The sequence below is a fragment of the Furipterus horrens genome, unplaced genomic scaffold (genome assembly GCF_987537825.1).
Source record: "Furipterus horrens unplaced genomic scaffold, mFurHor1.1.pri manual_scaffold_3, whole genome shotgun sequence".
NCBI classification, from domain to species: Eukaryota; Metazoa; Chordata; class Mammalia; order Chiroptera; family Furipteridae; genus Furipterus; species Furipterus horrens.
Window position 1 is genome coordinate 170,821,871 of NW_028327173.1, and position 18,828 is coordinate 170,840,698.

Here is an 18,828-nt window from a genome sequence, read left to right on the forward strand (position 1 = left end):
TGACTACTGGATAGGGTTATTATGAGAAACCAGCAATGCCCAAATCTACGACGGGGTCCTCGCTACACTGTGTCGATCAGGACTCTTCCAGGTTGAAATGGGATCACCCAGAGGCTCTGCCCATGGGATGTGCCTCCCCAGCTTCAGGCCTCCATCCTCCCTGCCCAGTGCCCACAATAGGAAGTTTCTCATTTTCCAAAGTCCAGGCACCAGTTCGTGTCTCAGGCCCTTCCTTGTATCAGTCACTACGGTCCCAGTTTGGAGTATGCTGATTGGTCAGGACTAGGTCACTTGCTCACCCCAGGAATCTGATAGGTGGTGGTCAGCCCCACCTAAACTTCAGGAATGGGGATGGGCCGTATCCATGAGTCTTTGCAATGGTTTCCTGTAGTGTTGTTGCCAGACCAAGAGGAGCTGACGCTTGGCAGGCAACTCCACAGATGTTCGCTCATCAGCTCCTCAGGCCAGTTAGCAGTCTGGGGATGCCCCGTCAGGTCTGAATCTTCCTCCAGTTTCTCCCCTGCTGGCACATTCAGAGCCTGCTGGGAGGGCCTCCGTCAGGCTGATGCTGCCTCAGACCTGACCTCATCTGTCCAACCATCTCCAGCCCTCTTCTTGTCCCACTCACCCCTGGGCCCAGTGTGCCATCGGGGTCTGTCCAAAGGCTGGTCCAGGAAGTCAGGGGCACCACTGTCCAAAGCTGCTTATTAGGGACCCATTGTGGGAATCCTTCCAACAATGAACAATGAGTCTCTGAAGCAGGATAAAAACAGCCTTTGCAAGTCAGCAAATGAGACAAACTGAATTGCTCATCTCCCTTTCCTTGTCTGCCTGGCTTTTAACACAGCGGATAAGAACAAGTTCTCCAGTGTCAGACACAGGTTTGAGGCTTAGCTGCCATTTACTTGCCGGGCTAGTCATCTAGCCTGTCTGAGCCTTGGGTTCATCTATAAAATCCGTGTGAGAAGGGAGGCAATGGATATAAATTATGACAGAGTAGGAGCTCATTATCTAGAACCAGCATCATCATTATTCTCTCCAGGCATTCGTCTGCGTCAAGAAGGGCCCTTCTCAGGGACGATCAACCTGACACTCCTAGGAAGCCAAACCCACTGTGAATATTTAAAAATATAGGCTGCACTCCAAAGCCACATACAACACAGATATGCTGTGGCGCTTGCTGCATCCTGTCCACCCAAGGCTTGGCTGCTCTTCCTGGAAGAGCACTACATTGTCTAGGTTCTGATTCTCATAGCAGCTGGCCTCCCTGCTCCTGTACAGTGATCCCTGTGATATGGTGCAGAAGCCCGGGAATGGAAGTCCTGGGCTCCAGGATAGGCTCAGCCACTGCTTGGCAGCATGACCTTGGGCACATCACTTACTCTCCCGAGGTCTTAGTTTCTGCTTTCATCAGAGGAGAGGGCTGATTGATGACTGGGTGCTTTCTAACGGCCCTTCCTTCTCAAGGGCCCATCCCGGCAGCTGCTAGCACTTGGTGGGGAAACCTCCCTCACCAGAGGCACTGGGCAAGGCAAGCAACTTTGTCAGCACAGCTGTTACACAGGTGTGTCTCGGGGGAGCAGAAGGCACTTCAGAGTAAGGTAAAGGGACTGGCTCTGGAAACACACACCCCTGGTTTATTCCTGGTGCTCTTAGGCTGTGACCTGAGCCAACTTTATACAGGGTAATGGCACCTATCTAGGGAGGCTGTGAGGATTCAACATGAATGAGACTCCATGTGTAAAGCACAGTACCTGGCACACAGCATGAGCTCCATCAAGGTCAGCTCTCCACCTCTGGCCGAGCTTCCTCGTGCTCCTTGCCATTCATGACTAGGTTCAATAAAAATAGTCTGGCCCTGGCTGCTGTGGCTCAGTGGATTGAGGGCTGGTCTGTGAACCAAAGGGTCGCTGGTTTGATTCCCAGTCAGGGCACATGACTGGGTTGCAGGCCAGGTCCCCAGTTGGGGGCATGTGAGAGGCAACCACACAGATGTTTCTCTCCCTCTCTTTCTCACTCCCTTTCCCTCTCTCTAAAGATAAATAAATGAAATTGTAAAAAATAGAAATTAAAAATAAAAAAGGTCTGGACCTGAGTCTCACCCTGGCTCCTCCACCTCTTCTTACCTCCAAGTCATTGGACTTTGGTTTAATTCACCTATAAAATAGGCACAAGACTTTTACTCAAGCGCCGATGTGAACATTCACACAACAGGGCTTTCCTCCCTCAGTCCCATCAGCATGAACCGTCATCATCCATTTTACCTTACATTTTATAGAATTTATTTCCATTATCTATCTATGTGAGTCAACGGACCCTTAAAACCCCTATAAAAGGAGCCAGCGACAGAAAACCCAAGGCCAGGCCCCAGCGGCTCTTGGTTTCACCCCACTGCCATGTTCTTTTGTCAGCTCTGGGTGGCACAGAACACACCTGCCCAGTTCATCCTCACAGCCCCAGTGCTGGGAGTCCGCTTCCTCCATCAGGGGATGACTCCAAAGAAAAATGCAGTGAGCGTCCCAGAGGCTGGGGTGTTGGTCTCTCCTGAGAAGCACCTCACCTGCTGGAATTGCACAGGAATGAGGACTCACTCTGGGGTTCGAGGCTATGAGGCTGAGAACACATTACCTGGGCATATGTATAAACTACCACAGTACATTAATACAGCCATTCTGGGAAGCATGGAACCTTGCACACAAGTCTTATAAAGATCAACTTTTGGTCCAATGACACTGCTGCTAAGCATTTGTTCTAAGAAATTCACAAAAGGTATAACGGAATGTCCACTGTAGTGGTAAATTGGAAACCCAAACATCTAACCATTTGGTTAGGATGAAGCAAATCAGAATAGTTAATGGGCTACTACATAACCTTTTTAGGTTTTGGAAGACCCATTAGGGGTAGAGAAGTTATCGTAATAATGGTTAAGTGAAATAGTAACAGATTTGCCTTATACATTCTTGAGGTTTTCAAATATATTTTTTTACAGTCTGGACAACACAAAAAAGATATTCAGCATCAGGTCTAGTCCCAAGGTTGGTGTATCTTTTTGATGTCTGTTTTGGTGTTTAGTTTTTAAAAATCTTTCTCTCTTTACATCCTCCCCGCCCCCTTAAATAAAGCTTATGATGAAAAAAGCACACTACTGAGTTTTGCTTTGAGACCCAAAGTTTCCAAACTTAGTATCGGGTCACATTTCCTATAAGAAAAGTTATTTTATCAGCTAGCAGGTTGCCTGGAATGCATCTTAGAAAGATCAATGGCCTGTTGCACTCAAAGAAGCCATCCCAAAAAAATTGTATAAAAAGATTTATTGAAATTTATCAATGACAAACAGACATAAAACTCAAAGTTTGGCTCTTCTGAGGGGGAGGAGAGAAACTGGTGCAGATGCTCTTTTGTACAGATGAAACACGGGCTAGGAAACAACACACCACTTCCAAAGCAATCCAGAAGAGGGACATGAAAGCAAACCTGTACATTCACTAGGAATTTTCAGTCATTTCAGATTTCCACTAGGTAAGAAAATACAATTTTGCGTTAGCTTTTCCGTGCTCGGGTGTAGGAAAAAAAAAACAAAAACAAAAAACAAATCAAAACCCAGCCGACATGCAGCAATGTCTCCTGCACTTAGGTGTGTAAAAATGGTCTAAGCACAGAAGTACACGTGGAAGAATTCTCTTGTCATTTTGTAAAACAAAGCATCTTAATATCTTACAGAATGAGATTGGACAGTTCTTAAAAAATCTTTTAAAGAGGTTGACGTTTACGGGTTTGCTTCTTCTTTTAATTATAATCACCAATCCATTTTACTCATATATCATAAGCCTGCTGTTTTCAGCTCTCTGGCTCATAGCTCGTAAGAGTGACATCAGAGTCTTCTTCGTAGAAAGAAGCCCACCACCGTCTGTAAAGAGGGAAAGGAAATGAGAGATGGGGACTGTCCCCCAACCAGTGCCAAAATACGCCTGTAGGTTGCTATTTAAAACCAGGGCGTTGGATGCCTCTAGTGGGCCCAAGAAATGCAGAAATCACGTGAACCAGAACAAGAGGTAAGATGCGGCTGGTGCTCAGCCCATCCTGGGCTTTGAGAAACCAAACTGAGGCCAGCCATGGCCTTCCAACCAACTCAAGAGACTCAGGGAATACCAGGAAATGTAAGAGACCTCCAAACCATCCTCTGAGAGTAAGGAACAAATTGCTCACTTGGTGTGTACTGAGCTATTGCAATTATAGGGACAAAAACAGACACAAAAAAGTAGGGGAAAAAAATAAAGAGTGGCAGTAAAAATAGTATTTTATTCCACCCCCTCCCGCCCACCCTCTCCCCACAACCCCCCAGTACACTTTTCCCCTCTCGTTCCCACAGCAACGTTACAATCAGAAAAAAATAAGTTTCGGGGGGCGGGATTTGGGGGGATACGGGTAAAAACAGTCAAATCACAATAGGAATTTTTCAAAATAGGTTATCCGCTTAGTCATCGTCTTCTCCCTCATCCTCAGGTTCTCGTTTCCGCTTCTGACCCCTTTCTTCTTCTGGAAGAGTAAGGAAGGGGGATTTAGGTTAAACACTGGTCCTGCCTCTAAGTCCACCCGCTGCTAACAGGGGGACCATACATCTAAGAAGCTCTGCCATCCTGGCAAACTGAGGCAGCACATCTACAAAGCCAGGCAGGCACCTGTGGCCTCAGATGGGCATGTCCTGCCCACAGCCAGGTCCTCAAGGCCCACCCAACCTACTGTCAACTGAAGGGCCCATCTGCTACCAGCCAAGAGTAAAAAGGCTGTCATACCACCAAGATCTTCTTCGTCTTCCTCGTCGTCTACTTCCCCATCATTATAACCTTCTTCATCCTCCTAGGAGAGAAGATGCACACCAGATGTGAGGGGTGTCCCCCGGCCACAGACCTGCTGAGGAAGCCACTCTCCCTACACGGACCTCAAAAAAGATAGCCTCTCAGAGCCCACTCAAGGACCTAGTGTCTCAGGATGACTCTAAAGCAGACATTCTCTTGCATCAAGGACTCCTTTAAGATTCTGTAGAAAGCTTACCCACCCCCAAGAAATACTTCTATCACATACAATGTGCAAACAATGTCAGGGGGATCCTGGGTTCCACCCCCAGGCTGAGAACTCCTGACATGATGTCCCTACAGCTGAGGCAGCTTTCTAATCTGCCCTTCTCTTGGGAGAACAAGTCCCTAAGCCGACTCTGTATGTAACTAGGCCACCCTTCCATTTGTCCTCAATCTGGTTTTGGCTTCAAGGGAAGACCTCAGATTCAGCAAGTCCAACCTCACCCTACCCAGCCCATACCTTCATGCAAACTCAGACCACTTGGAGGGGAAGATAAATTCAAGGACCCCTGAGGACATCACCCCAGCTACTTGAGATCCAGGAAGATGTGTGATCATGCTCAACATTAGGACCCTTGCCTTGTGCAGCTTCTCATGTTAGATGCTAGTTAAATCTCTGTATGTTGAACACTGCTCCTAAAGCATTAGGAAGCCCATTGTTTAAAAAGAACTTGGTGATAGACTTCTTTTTGTCAAGGGAAATACCCTTTTATAATGTCACAAAAGAGTTCCTTAATCAGTCTGTTTGCTGAGGCTGTGTGTGTGTGTATGTTGTGTGTGTATGTAAACTCTCCTTTACTGGACACTGGAAATCTGCAGATGGTCAATGAGATTACACACACACACCCTCACCCCTCCATCCCCAACCCTGCATGCTGCAGTTCCTGTGACAGGAAGAGCAAGATGAAAAAAATCCATTAGTAAAAATGACTTACTGCCCTGTCCTGGGGGGACCTGCTTTCCTAAGGCTTTAGGTGAGCCTAGCAGCCTACACTTGGGAGAAGAGAAACCCCACTGCAGACCAGGCAGGAACCAAGCCTATCACACCAGCTCTTCTCTTCACTTTGCACCTGCCAGCCTCTCCCAAGCCTGCGCTGGGCCAGCTGGGAGACCCTGCCCAAGTGGGTCTGTGTGGCAGGCGGGTGTCTGTGCACTCAATCAGACAGAGAACAGGGAGAGAAGCTGGTGCCTTGTCCATGCTGTTGTCATTTTAAACCTCACCAGCTCTAACTTAGGTCATCAGCAAGAGCTGATGTAGAACTCTGAAAAAGTCATATGGGAAATGACTGTATACAGAGAGACTCAGAACACCCAAACACAAGACCCAGCACTGAGAGCCAGCATCTTGGAGACGTAAGGGTGTGAGAGCCTAAAATAGTAAGTGGTCAAACACCCCTTCTATCAGACAGTCCTTAAGCATTTTACTTATAAATTACCCTCTTGACAACCCAGTGAGTTGATTCCTATTTACAAAACAGATGCTTATTTCAGAGATGAAGAAATAGGCTCAGAAAGGTCAAGGAATTTGTCCAGGGACACACAGCAAAATCTCTGTGGTATAATACCACTAATGGACATGTCAGAGACCTTGTCAAAAAAAACTAGGATCCAGCCAATACGTTAGGAAAATGGCACTGCTTCCACTGTATGCATGAGACCCATGTCACTCTGATTTGGGATCTGGCAGTGTCTTCTACTACCCATCAGCTCAAGACAGTCTTTGATTTTCCCTAGTACACTGTAAGTGCTCAGCAAATTAACATGTGAATGCAAAAAGGCAGCAATGGGACTTGAATGCAGTAAAAACTAATTTTCACACAGAAATGAGGGCCAGCCTTAACCCAGCAGGTAAGGTCCCCTCTTTACCCGCCTCCAGAATCCCCTTACCCATTCCTAATCCACCCTCAAAGGGCTTTGCTGCAAGTCTGGCCTCTCCCACATCAGACCGATAAAAGGCCCTTGAAACAGACCCATTTCCCCAACCAGAGGGCCCAGGCTGCCAAAGGCTGGTCACTGAGGCATTTACTGGGACTGACTCAGAAGCAGCAACTAAGAGGGACTCAGGGAGATGGTACCCGCATCCAGCCCAACCACTCACCTCTTCCTCTCCACTCACATCCTCCTCTTCACCTTCCTCTTCCTCTTCCTCATCCTCCTCGTCTTCCACTGCCTGAGCATCCTCATCATACTCTTCCTCTGCAGTGGCAATGGGAAAGAACAGAACTGGTGGTGAGCTGGCTCCTCCCTTGCACAGCACAGCCTCCAGGCTGATGGGCCGGGCAGGGTGGTGTGGTCCTCAGTGGGGGACCCATGACCCTCACAACCCCACCCAGGTCCAAAACCTGGATGCCATAAGGTGATCGAACATATCTAAAGTGAGCTAAAAGGTAAGCACCCAAAAGTAGTCAGTGATAAGTCATCCTCCCCAAGCTTTACAAAAACGAAAGATCTTTTGTGACAGTGGAAACCAGAGAAATTGCCACATCAGAGGAACAAGTTACAGAGCCTGGGAAAGCTGAGAAGTCAATTCATTTAGAAAGAGCATCTAGCCAAACTTCCCGCTTTAAAGGCGAGAAATCTGAGGCAGAGGGAAGAAGTGACTTGTTCAAGGTCTACACACCAAATTAGTCTGGGCCTGGAATCCTGGTCTTAGGACTCCAGTCCTGGGCCCTTTAGGTTGCATCACTAAGGCAAACAAGGTGCATGAATGTCTTAAAAGATTGCTCCCATCTAACAAGGAAAAACAAAATCTTGTGTCTGAATTAATCGAGCAAATGTCTCTTTTCTCAAGTTTACTCTGGGCGTGAAGACCTGCAGAAAAGCCACACTGCGCTGGTGATGTGGGAAAGAGGAGGTGCCCTTCTCTTTTCCTTCCTGCAGTCATAGCTGCTCACCACACTGCCAGGGAGCCCAGCACGCTACCTGCAGCCCCCACCACTTCCAGGGCCCCTGGGGCTCCCGGGTCCATACCCCTACGTACTGGACTGTGGTCTTGTGAACTGCAGCCACCAGGGGGCCACACAACCTCTCCACCCCTGGATAGGGAAAGAGGACCCTCTCAGACCATACCCCAGACCATACCCCACCTTCTTCTATCTGCTCACTCCCTCCCTCAGAGTGTCCAAGTCTAGGGTCACATTAGAGAGACACTGTAGAATCTCATTCCCAGTGGGATTTTGGAAAGGAGGGAAAAAAAATCCAAGTGAAGATTCAGCTAGACGGCTTTTAAGGAATTATAGTACTATATAGTCTCAGGACATGCAGTTTCTCAGAGTCAACCAATTACATAGATTAGGGACACCGGTAAACCCTCCCCTCCACAGCTTTGCAAAGAGGCTGACAGCCATACTCTTCAACGGCCACTGGGGGCCTCCCAAATCCCAGGCCACCCCCTCTGTCAAGCAGGGAGCACCCTGGGCTTGCCCTAGCCTTCCCCTCTGCCACCCACCATCCTCATCCTCCTCGTCGTCATCCAGGCCCTCTACGTAGCCCTCAGCGTCTGAGTCAGGGGCCTCCTTGTCGTCCCGGTCGTAGCCATCGAGATATGTGAGTTGTGGGAGGAGCTTGAACACGTTTTCTCGGTAGTCGTTCAGGTTGGTTACCTCGCAATTGAAAAGGTCTAAGCTCTTGAGGTTTTCTAACTTCTTCTGCAAGCAGAAAAATAGAGTCAACAGTGAACGATCTGTGCGAGGTAGGAAAGGATGATATAAGGGGTGGGGAGACAACCCAGCGAAGCAGGTAGGGATGAGGTGAGACAGTGTGAAGAGCAAGGTCACGGGTGGTCAGGAGACGCTGCCTGGGCCCTGCGCAGCTACAATGGGCGCCCAGGCATATTGCCCTTGGCTGATGGGCCTCAATTACTTCACCTGGAAATGAAGGGCTGGACTTTATCTTTAAAATCTCATCCAATGCCAATATTTTTGTTCTGCAATTACAACTTCTGCCTTCAATGACCAGCCTGAAATTAAGGTGGGGCTCTCCTGCTGCATGAAACAAGAGTTTTGCTGCCTGCCCCTGTGACTAAGGGGCCAGAGGCTACATGAGCCAACAAACTAACTCCTGCTGCGAATAACAATTATAATCACAGGAGTCAACACAGCACTTCGTGGATTAACTCAATTTGTCCTCAGAACCCCAATAAAGTAGGAATAATTATTTGTTCATTTTACAGAGGAGGATGTAGAGGGCAGAGAATTGGGGTTTGATCAGGCAGCCCAGCCTCAGACCCGTCGCTTACTCTCTGCAATACTGCCTATTAAAAAGGACAAGAAAAACCAATGGAGGATCCAAATTGTCCACAGTATTCAACACGTTTGCTTTGTCAGAGTTTTGCCTTAAAGGATTCTAGCCCGTATTATTCCTGCTTGGTGTCTGAGGAAACTGAAGTTCAGAATGTGAAAGGGTCACATAGCTAGTAAGAAACAGAGCTGCACCTGGACTTCCCACCTGACATGTCTTCGAGGCACAGGTACAAGAACACCCTGTCCCAGGCCAAGTCCTTGTTCCAATGGGGCCAGGCCTAACTGGCGACTAAAGCTACTGTCCCTCAGGGTCAATGCCAGGAACGAGGTTGCTCTCTCAAGAGCATATGATAGAGGCCTGGTCATTCTCAGCTGAGTCTCAGGGCAGGAAGGAAACCTGGGCTGTGGTCTGGGTGGGTGAGCCTAGCACCTCCAACCAAAGCAGTTCCCCACCCTTCAGAGTTGAGTGTAACACATCAGTCACACGTATGACTAGGGAAGAGGAAGCTATAAATCCATGTGTGGTCTGGGCAGGAGGAGCAAGGGTTGTGTGTATCTGCCTATATCTGATCTCTAATGGTGACTAATTCAATCTGATCTCTAATGGGGTCTGATTCACAGTATTTTATACACTCAGTCCCTCACCTCCCAAACACACATGTAGACCTTCAAAAATTTCCTTTTGTAATGAAATTATGAAATTAAAACGTCCTCTAGAAAATCAGTGAAAGACTTGAAAAGAAGTTCTATGGGAAGCATTTTCTTTCTAGTGATTGATCCCATGCCACAGACAGGCAGACAAAGTCTGAGCTTCAAAAATGAAGGGTAGCTTCCTGTTCTGTCACCTGGCCCCTCAAGCACCCACGGAGGGCAGAGTATTTTTTGGACAAGATCCCTACAAACCCAAACTGAGGAATGCCCCAACGTCCACCCTGTAAACTCAGAAAAGGGAAACATGGCAAACTTGGCAAAAGACCCTCAGGGCCTTTCCCTGATTCTAAGATGCATGGCTTATGAAGTGATTCTCTGGTGTATATCTACAGTAACGTTTATTTCATGTGGTTGTACTTCCATCTTCCAAAAAAATCTATTACTGCACCAGCGACACATCTTACAGGTGACCTCCTTAAAAATCAAGATGATGCAGTTATTCAGATTCTGCTTATGTAGAAATTGTTGTTCTGACCACGATCTCCCCCTTCTGGCTAGTAAATCATGAAGCTTGGGGGGTGCTCAGCTCAAGAGGACAGCAGAGGATGGCCTTCACCAGGGTCCCAGACCACATGGTTCTCTGCCAGCCCAGGGGGCCTGTGTCAGGGCCAACACATCTCCCACCCTTCAGAGGCACAGCCTCAGGCCAGTGGCCCAGGGGAATATGGGCTGCACACCTCCAGGGTCAGCCTCATTCCTGGATGGATCCTCCCTCCCCAAAGAGGGACAAGCAGCCTGAAGAAATGACAGCTCCAGTTCCCAAAGGGAAGCAGACACTGCACGAGGAAAAGCACTAGGCCAGAAATTGAGACCAGGGTCCTACCCTTCTTCACCTTGACTGTATGACCTTAGGCAACTTACTTAGCTTCTCCAGGCCTCAGTTTCTCTATGGATGAGGCAGAAATAGTTGCTCAAACTCTATCTCGCAGTACACAGTGATAGTTAAATGAAGTAAAAAAAGTAAGATTAAATGGGAAAAAAAGAAGAGGTTATAAAAACTCAAAAGTAGTTTTTGCTGATATCAATCCCTCCCACCTCCCGCCCTGTGGAGCGAGGGCAGGACCCAGATGACTCACCAGTGGCTCTATTGTGCTGAGGTCTTTAATTTTGTTGCCACTTAAATTTAGATGCGTGAGGTTCGGACACTTTTCTGCCAATACTTCCAGGCCCCCTGAGATTCTGTTATCGCTTAGTTCAAGCTAAACAAGGTAGAGAAAGAAAAAGCAGAAACGGCTCTTAAAATGAAGGCTCCAGGCTCAGAGCCTCCCAGCTCCCCGCAGACAACGGGGATGTAAAAGTCATCTCTGGAAATCTTCAGGTGTGTTGGGCAGGCATCTGTTTTCACCTTCAGTTATGCTCCCTAAACCAGGTGAAGACCATTCCTCCTCCCAACTCCACCTGCCTGCTGGAGCGCACACCCCACCCCACCCCCATTCTATTTACCTTCTTAAGTTTGTTTAACTTTGGTAAGTTTGCAACTGAGGTGAGGCCTACGTTGATTGTACTTAAGAACTCCAGTTCTTCAAATTCATCTGTGAGGCCTTCGATTTTGCCTTCATTAGACCGACAGTTGTCCAGGACAAGCTCTTTCACCTGGAAAAGGAAGGATGTGTGAATGGAGGCAAGGAATGGGGCTGAGGCATGGGAAGAGTATCCATCTTCCTTGGAGGACAGACAAACCCAGGAAGCAGTCCATCGTACATGAGAAACAGCCTCCTGGAGCATCACACGGCACATGTCCACCCTGGTCTTTCTGCCTGGGGGCAGGGGCGGGTCCGTCAGGCTGTGGTGAGCAGAGCTGAACCAGGGGCTTCTCCAGACAGGAGTGGCTGAGTTGGAGAAGATAAACTCAATAAGCCCTGCCCCCATTGGCAAGGTTGTGGGTCTCATTCCAACCCTACCTGAAATACCACAGCCTCCAGATCCCAGCTCTAATGCTGTTAGGGGACCTCTGAGCCCCAAGCATCATGGCCCCAGACTGACCCCATCCTGAAGCCAGCTTCCTACTTCCCATCCTCAGGCCCCATGCTCCCTTCACCTCCATGTCTGTGACCTTCTTTCTTCCGGTGCACCCCCTTGCTTACTCTCACCTGGCTCTTGAAGCCAGTCAGAACCTTGCCCACCTGGCCTGGAATTTGTCACATGGTCACTGCTTGGCCTACCCAGGGTAGGGAGAGCCAACTAGGGTTGTTCCAACTTTCTCTTCACTAGACCAGCACTGTCTGCCCCATGCAACTTTCTGTGACGATGGAAACCTCTGCACTGTCCAAGAGGGGAGCCACAAGCCATGTGCCCTACTGAGCCCCTGCATTGTGGCTGGTGAGACTGAAGAACTGAATTTTGAATTTTAGTTTTAATGAATAAAAATAAGTGTGAAGACACATGTAAGCTACCACATCAAATACCACAGCTCTTGACTAAGCCCTTCTAGGCTCCTGAGCAGATGCGGAAGGAGAGAGTAAAAATCCACAAACTAGGATGGACTCATAATAAAATGTTGAGGTTGATAAAGTCCAAAAGTTGGTCTTTGGAGGCACTTCTATGGCTCTGTCCCCAGCCCAACTCTCTGGAGGCAATTTCATCCTATTAAGAATTCTCAATTCTCCTCTCTTGGGTTCCAAATTCTTTATTTCTAATGAAATAGAAAGAACTAATAAAAAGCTCCCCTCTCATTAGGTTTTTAGAGGTAGACTTGGCTGAAGGTGAGATGCCAGACTTCCGTACAGGTGAGCTCAGGAAGTGGAATCATGTCTCAGGCCTAACTGACCCAGGGAGTCAACCAGGGAGGCCGGGGCCCTGGCTGGCCCTCCAGGCAGATGCCCAGTGACCCACTCCTGTCCCTGAGCAGTCTCGCAGGCACCTTAATGATGACCCTTCCTGGCTATATCTAGTGCTTGACACAGGACCCCTGCCTGCTCCCTGCAGCCCCCTGGAAGCATGTGCTGCCGTGGCCTGGATCTGATCCCTGGTTCTGCTTTCTCACCCATGGGTCACAAGGTACAAGTCCTTCTCAGTAGCAGTCCCACATTATCCAAAGGGCCCCTCAGAGCCTCTTCTCAGGGTTATCATAAGCAGACGCCCAGGGCCGCCCCTCACCCTTCCCTGCAGCAGGCCAACTGGCTTAGCTTTTTCCTGCAGGCCCTGGATGACTGTCTTGCCCCGGTCCTCCAGGTGCGCCTCCTGTCGGGGGCATCTCTGGGCTAAATGCCAACTTGGGGGAATGGAACAGAACCCACGGCAGGCCGTGGTGGCCCTACTCAGTCCATCCTTGCTAGTGGGCAGAGTGGGGGAGTGCAGGGCACATCTGGGACCCAGAGACACACAGCTCAGCACAGGACAGTGGCAATTTGCAAGGAGGGGCAAAGCCAGGCACAGATTAATCTCTCACAGCCTGGAAGCTCTGGGCCTAGGCACTGGCGCCAAGGCCCACCTTCCTTGGGCCTTCCCTGTCCATTCCCACTCTCTGTCCCCAGGAAAGGCCAGATGTTCAGGTCAAGTCACCTTCTCAAGATCAGTGGCAAGAATGCCTGGGAATAAATCCTACACTAGGGCAGGAAATCAGTGTAGAGCCAGGAAGCCAGGCCTCAGGGGAGCAGAGCAGACAGAGGGAGATCAACTGCACTGGGGGAGGGAGGACCCCTCCTTCAGTCTGCAATGAACGCTGGAGTCACAAGGCCCACTGTTTTTTTTAGTTACTGTTTCCTTGGAAGGTCCTGGGAGTTCTTTAAGTTTCACCAAAGAAAGGCAAATATGAGAAGGGATTTCAATCCAGATACTTTCAAGCATTTCAGACATGCGGTTTTTCTAACAGGGTCAAGGGTTTCTCCTCTTATGGCCAATAGTCAAGGAGAGGGACCCAGAGATGGGGGGAGGTGGTGCTGGAGAGTGAAGGGAATTTCTCCCGGAAGCTGACCCCTTTCCCGGAGCAGTACAATGTTGCTTCGGAATTCTATAGACAGAGGTTTCAGGTCCAGCACCACCCCCAAACAGGGGGCCATTCCTCGCAGGACCAATATGTAAGTAACTACTACTACTGTTTTATTAATAATAATCATGGGAACTTTCCTGAGCCCTCTGCTGGCCCCCTCTTTGTGCTTCCCCCACAACAGCTCATTTAATCCTCAGGATGTCTCCACGGGGCATTCTGCCACTTTGCAGCCACATCAGAACCACCTACCTATCCTCAAGTGCCAGCAGTGCTCATAGGAGGGTGTCTACTGGACTGAAGTGGTCACTGTTGGCTCCTGGTGATTTCTCTGACATTCCCAAACGCAGGGCACAGGCTCTCCCAGACCCCCAATTCAATCGGACCTGCTCCCCTGTAGCCCCACCAACCCGGTGGGGGCCTCTCCCAGCAGTCTACAGCCTGGTTACACTTCCTCAGTAACCGAGGCACAAAACCCGGCCAAGCTCTTGATCAGATGAGGCTGAAGTCAGGGAGAACAGATCTGGAGGCCTTCCCAAGGAGCAAGGGGCTGCTCCCAAATCATTGGGAAGGGAAGCCTATCCAGGGATCTGCAGGGTTTCGGCATTTCCTTCCTAGCACATGTTTTAGCACTGTTTGATGTGAGATCAAAGAGGAGGGGCAAGGTCCAGGCTTAGACCCCAGGTTGATAATATCACCAAAAAGCCCAAACCACACTGGGGGAAATCCACTGCTTTTTTGTGGGTGATGTGTCACATTGGGGGAGCAGGTAAGCTGCCTGTGAAGTGTCTGAAATGGACCAAACACGAGAAAATAAAAACGCCAGCCCAACAGCCGAAGTCATTCCACCCACCCCCTGCCTCCAACATGGGCCACGCTCTCTTCGAGCTCCCTAACAGAGACAGCCTACCATGTTTCACACCCCCGAACTCGCCCCAATTTCCTTAAATCACACTGAGCTGCTGCAATTCCAACCTGCTTCCTCCCATATCTACTTGGAGACCATGCTCTAAACTCTTCCTTGTGAAGAGAGCATCCCTTTGACATTTAGGGAGTGTTCTGCTTAAAAGGAAGGAAGGGGAAGGGAAAAGAAAAAAAGAAAAAGTTTAATGCCCATTTCCCCCTGCCAAATCCTGGGTGTGGGCTTAGTGCAAAGTTAAAATTAACCTAAAAATTTGTACTTTGGGTTTAAACTCACTCCCAATTCCACTGGCCATTTAAAAATATCCAAATGTGGTTACTCTCTCTGTAGTTCAACAGCTGGGACAATACTGCTTGTATCAGGAGCTCTTCAAACACCCCAAGAACAAACCTACACAGGATCCTATGCTTTATGCCTCGTGCCAACACCGCAGAGAAGCCTAAACATCCATACTCAGCCCCTAAGAGCAGTGAGCGGGGCACTGAGAAGTTCTTTAGAAGTCAGACTGCCTCGTTCCGGTATTTCCCGGAAAAAAAACCAACAAAAAACATGTCACCAAAGGAAGAACACAGTAGCCATTTCTCACCGATGGGAGCAGAAAGGTCCTTGATCAACACAAACACATTACTGCTCTGAGGAACAACCCATTGGTTGTTTCTAAACTGTGAAATCCTGTCTTTACAGATAGCTCCAATTTGACCATTCCTCTGTGTTCCCAACACTGCTGTCCTGCTCACGGTCAAGTCAGTCACTCTAAGCCTGCTCTGCTTCCAAATGGGGCCTCTAGGACAACAGGGACATTGGACTACTGGGAACAGACCTCGATGGAGGCCAAGGACCTGGCTGGCTGGCTGGCTGGCTGGCTGGCTGAATGAACCCTGACTCTCTCCCCGAGATCTTAGGTTTTGCCTCTGCAGAAAGGGGATGGTATCTGTTTAACCTATAAAATGCAAACTGCAGCCTAAAAAACATTCCTGGCTTCCTGCCGCCCGAGGGGAGGGGGACTTCAAGTTCCTAAACTGATCTAAGGCCTTCTACTCTCGACCTCCCTCACTTCCTCCAATCTCATGGCTCCCGGTCCTCTCAATCCTTGCACAAGGACCCCCTCCCCAGGAGGCCTTCCCCCCACCCAGCTCTGAGCATCCTAGGGCATCAAGGGCAGCTGATGCATGAATCATTTAATCATGCATTAAGCATCCGATCCTCCTAGAGGTCAGGGACTATCCTCTATCCTCCATAATCAGCCTAGTGGGTATGGACACTAGAGCAACTATTTAACAAATGTCCTGTCTATGGTGCCAGGCTCAACACTAGGTGCAGGGCACAGAGGATAAGTCAAATCATTGTGAACTTTAAATGTAACTGGTCCAAGACAAGCTGAATGAACCCTACCTTTTATCAACAGCAGCAGCAATGATTTTTGGTCTGTCTTGTATCCTGGAGACAAGCATAAGCCCCGAGGAGGCTGGCCAACTGTGCACACTCCTCCTGACCTGACCTAGTGCTCTGCGCATAAGAAACCCCCCTCTCTCCAGACAGGGCGCTCCTGTGACTGTTCACCTGGGGAAATGCTGAGATGACATGAAGGTGACAGGGAGCAGGATGTGCGGTGGCCGGCTAGGAGGAGACAAGATGGCTGGTAAACAACTCCAGTCCAGTGTGCCAGGTAGCAGGCCTGAGGTTCAAACTGCACTTTTTCAAATGCCTCCATCCCAGAGAGGACGGGCATACTAACGAACCAAGAAAGGGGATACAATGACTATATCAAAGCCAGGACTGGCCACATCATTTGTTAGGTGCTATGCAAAATGAAAATGTGAGACCCTTTGCTCAAAAATTATTGAAAATTCCACGACAGTAGCAGCAGTGCATTAAACTCAAGAGCAGGTCCCAGGCCACATGCCTGTAAAGTTGGCCCTGATTTCAGTGGACAGCTTGGGCCTAAAACAGAGCCCTCTGAAGGCCAGGACCAGAGGGAAAGAAGCTCGAGTGAAAACTGCTCTTTATTTTCCAGCACTTCCTGAGGCAAGGTGGAGAGGCGGACAGAAGGCAGGCTCCGGAGTCAAGACAAGCCTGGCTCAAGTCCACATTCTCCACTTGCTGGCTCATCTCACCTCTCCTGCGCTTCCTCCAATGACCAGCGCGCCCATTACCTAGGGTTGGATTAAATGACATAATGCAGTTAGAGGATCCCCCGCTTTGGAAAAAGCCACTTTCCTTCCCCTTGATCCACAGTCACCTTTACTGCTATGTCCCCTGTCAAGGTACAAGAAGGGGAACAAAGACAGGCCAGGAGATCAAAGTCATCTCAGCTGTTTGCAAGGCGTCCTCACGGAATCTATGAGGCCTCTTTAATATTCTGGAGAACTAAGATGGTGTGCCCAAAACACACCCCTTTTGATTTTACATCCATACCTTGTTTTGATTCTTTTTTCCCAATGACCTCAACCCTTGATTTTCTTTTTTCACTGAGCAAGAATTCAATAAATATTTGTAGCTTTGGTTTCAACCTTGTCAGTCCCTGACCAATTTAGTTTTCAGGTTCCAGCCTTGCACAGAAAAGAAGACAAATCAAATTGACCCCGTGTTTTTTTGATGCTCATGGGTTTTAAATAGGTCAGCTTTTAAATGGGCCATCCCCTGTTGCAGATTCCTAGCTAGAAGGCCAGACTGTTTGAGACACCAGAGCAGAGGGGAAATGGGCTTCTTCCCAAAGGTGTTCGATGAGAGGGATAAATGCTTGTGATTTTGTCATTTTAACCATAAAATCTAGTTTTGCTTCCCTCACAGTGTAATGAAACCTGCAAAAATCAGTGGGGTATGGGGAAAAGTCAGGCTCTGGGAGAAAAGTCAGACATTTCGAAAGCTAGAAAGGCCTCTGGGATCATCTAGGTCAGTGGCTTTCTGACCACAACCCACAGTAAAAAGTACGTTTATACCTTGACTCAGTGCACACGTTTTTGTGTGCGTGTAGACATATGCAATGAAACAAAACTTATCCTTGTTAAAATTACTCCTTTTAATTACATCAAAAAAAACTTAAACATGACCCACAGTTTGCAAAATGCTGGTCTAATTTAGCCCTCTTTTTCCAGAGGAAGAAACAAGGTCCAGAGTTGGCCTAGTGCCCTGGAGCCCTGGGCTGCGTGATTCTTCTGCCATACCATGTACACTGTACCACTGCTCTGCTTAGAAACCAGAGTCCCCAGTGGAAGACCCTGGAATCATCCATGTAGCTGGTCAGCTTGGGCTAACAGGAGGCTATTCTGCAGCCACAATGGTAGCTAAGACTCAGGTGTCCATACCTCTTAGAGACCTTTTAAAATCTTAACTAAGGGGCAAGGTCCCATATTACTTAAAAAAAAATTTTTTTTTCTCCAAGGAAAAAAAACATCTGAGCGTCTGGATTTTACTTGCTGCCTACACTAGAGCTCTGGAGGCACGGGTTGGAGCACACGGCCGCGGGAAGTCGGTGACGCCATCCTTATTATTTTAGGGAACCACGGAACGCAAGCAGGAGCGCGCTGCAGCAGTGGTAATTAAGCTGTTGCTGGCCAGGCTAATAGGCTGAGAGCTGGCTGGGGGAAGGCTTGAATTAACATAAACCCTGTAACTGGCTCCCTTGCCACCTGGAAGCAGCTTCCTACCTCCGCTGGTGGGTGTAGGGAGGACTTGGTGTCTGTCTCGCCAAGACACAGGAAGGAGCTGGTTCCACTGCAGATGCTTCCTCTAGCCAGAAGGAAACTCAGGGCAGTAACCACCCCAGGAATGGCCCTGGTGGGTGTAGGCCTGTCTAGCTTATGAACTTTAGTAAGGCTGGGACCCTCATGTTATAGCTTTGCTTTTCTCCCCTTAAACTTCATTCCTCCCTTCCAGCCAGTCTAGCTCACTTCAAGGACTTGTCAGTTCCATGTTGCGCAGGAAGCTTTCCCTGATGGCCCAGCCCTGCCCGAGCATCACCTGATTTAAGGACATATGAAGGAAAGGATTCTCAGAGCAGGAGAAAATAAGCCCTGAAGGCTGTTTGGGAGTCGGGAGGTGGAGAGCAGTCTGGAGAGGGAGAGATGAGGCTTTCAGAACTGGTGAATGACATGATCAACTGAAAAACCGAGCAGGCTGCCTCGTCTGCACAGTTGCCCCTTTCTACCTTCAGTAGGTGCTGAAGGTCTGAAG

The 18,828-nt window shown here is 48.8% G+C and overlaps 1 protein-coding gene across 2 annotated transcripts in view; it reads right to left on the minus strand.

Moving 5' to 3' along the window:
• Positions 1 to 4,318: 4,318 nt before the first annotated feature.
• ANP32A (acidic nuclear phosphoprotein 32 family member A) overlaps positions 4,319 to 18,828 on the minus strand; it is a 36,219-nt gene continuing 21,709 nt past the window's right edge. For both annotated transcript variants that reach the window (XM_090270832.1, XM_090270833.1), the window contains exons 2-7: positions 11,252 to 11,401; positions 10,885 to 11,007; positions 8,305 to 8,503; positions 6,955 to 7,052; positions 4,794 to 4,857; positions 4,319 to 4,536 (exon numbers count right to left, since the gene is read on the minus strand). In XM_090270832.1, coding sequence (XP_090126958.1) covers positions 4,475 to 4,536; positions 4,794 to 4,857; positions 6,955 to 7,052; positions 8,305 to 8,503; positions 10,885 to 11,007; positions 11,252 to 11,401 — 696 coding nt within the window. In that variant the 3' untranslated portion in view covers positions 4,319 to 4,474. The remainder of the gene's footprint in view (positions 4,537 to 4,793; positions 4,858 to 6,954; positions 7,053 to 8,304; positions 8,504 to 10,884; positions 11,008 to 11,251; positions 11,402 to 18,828) is intronic.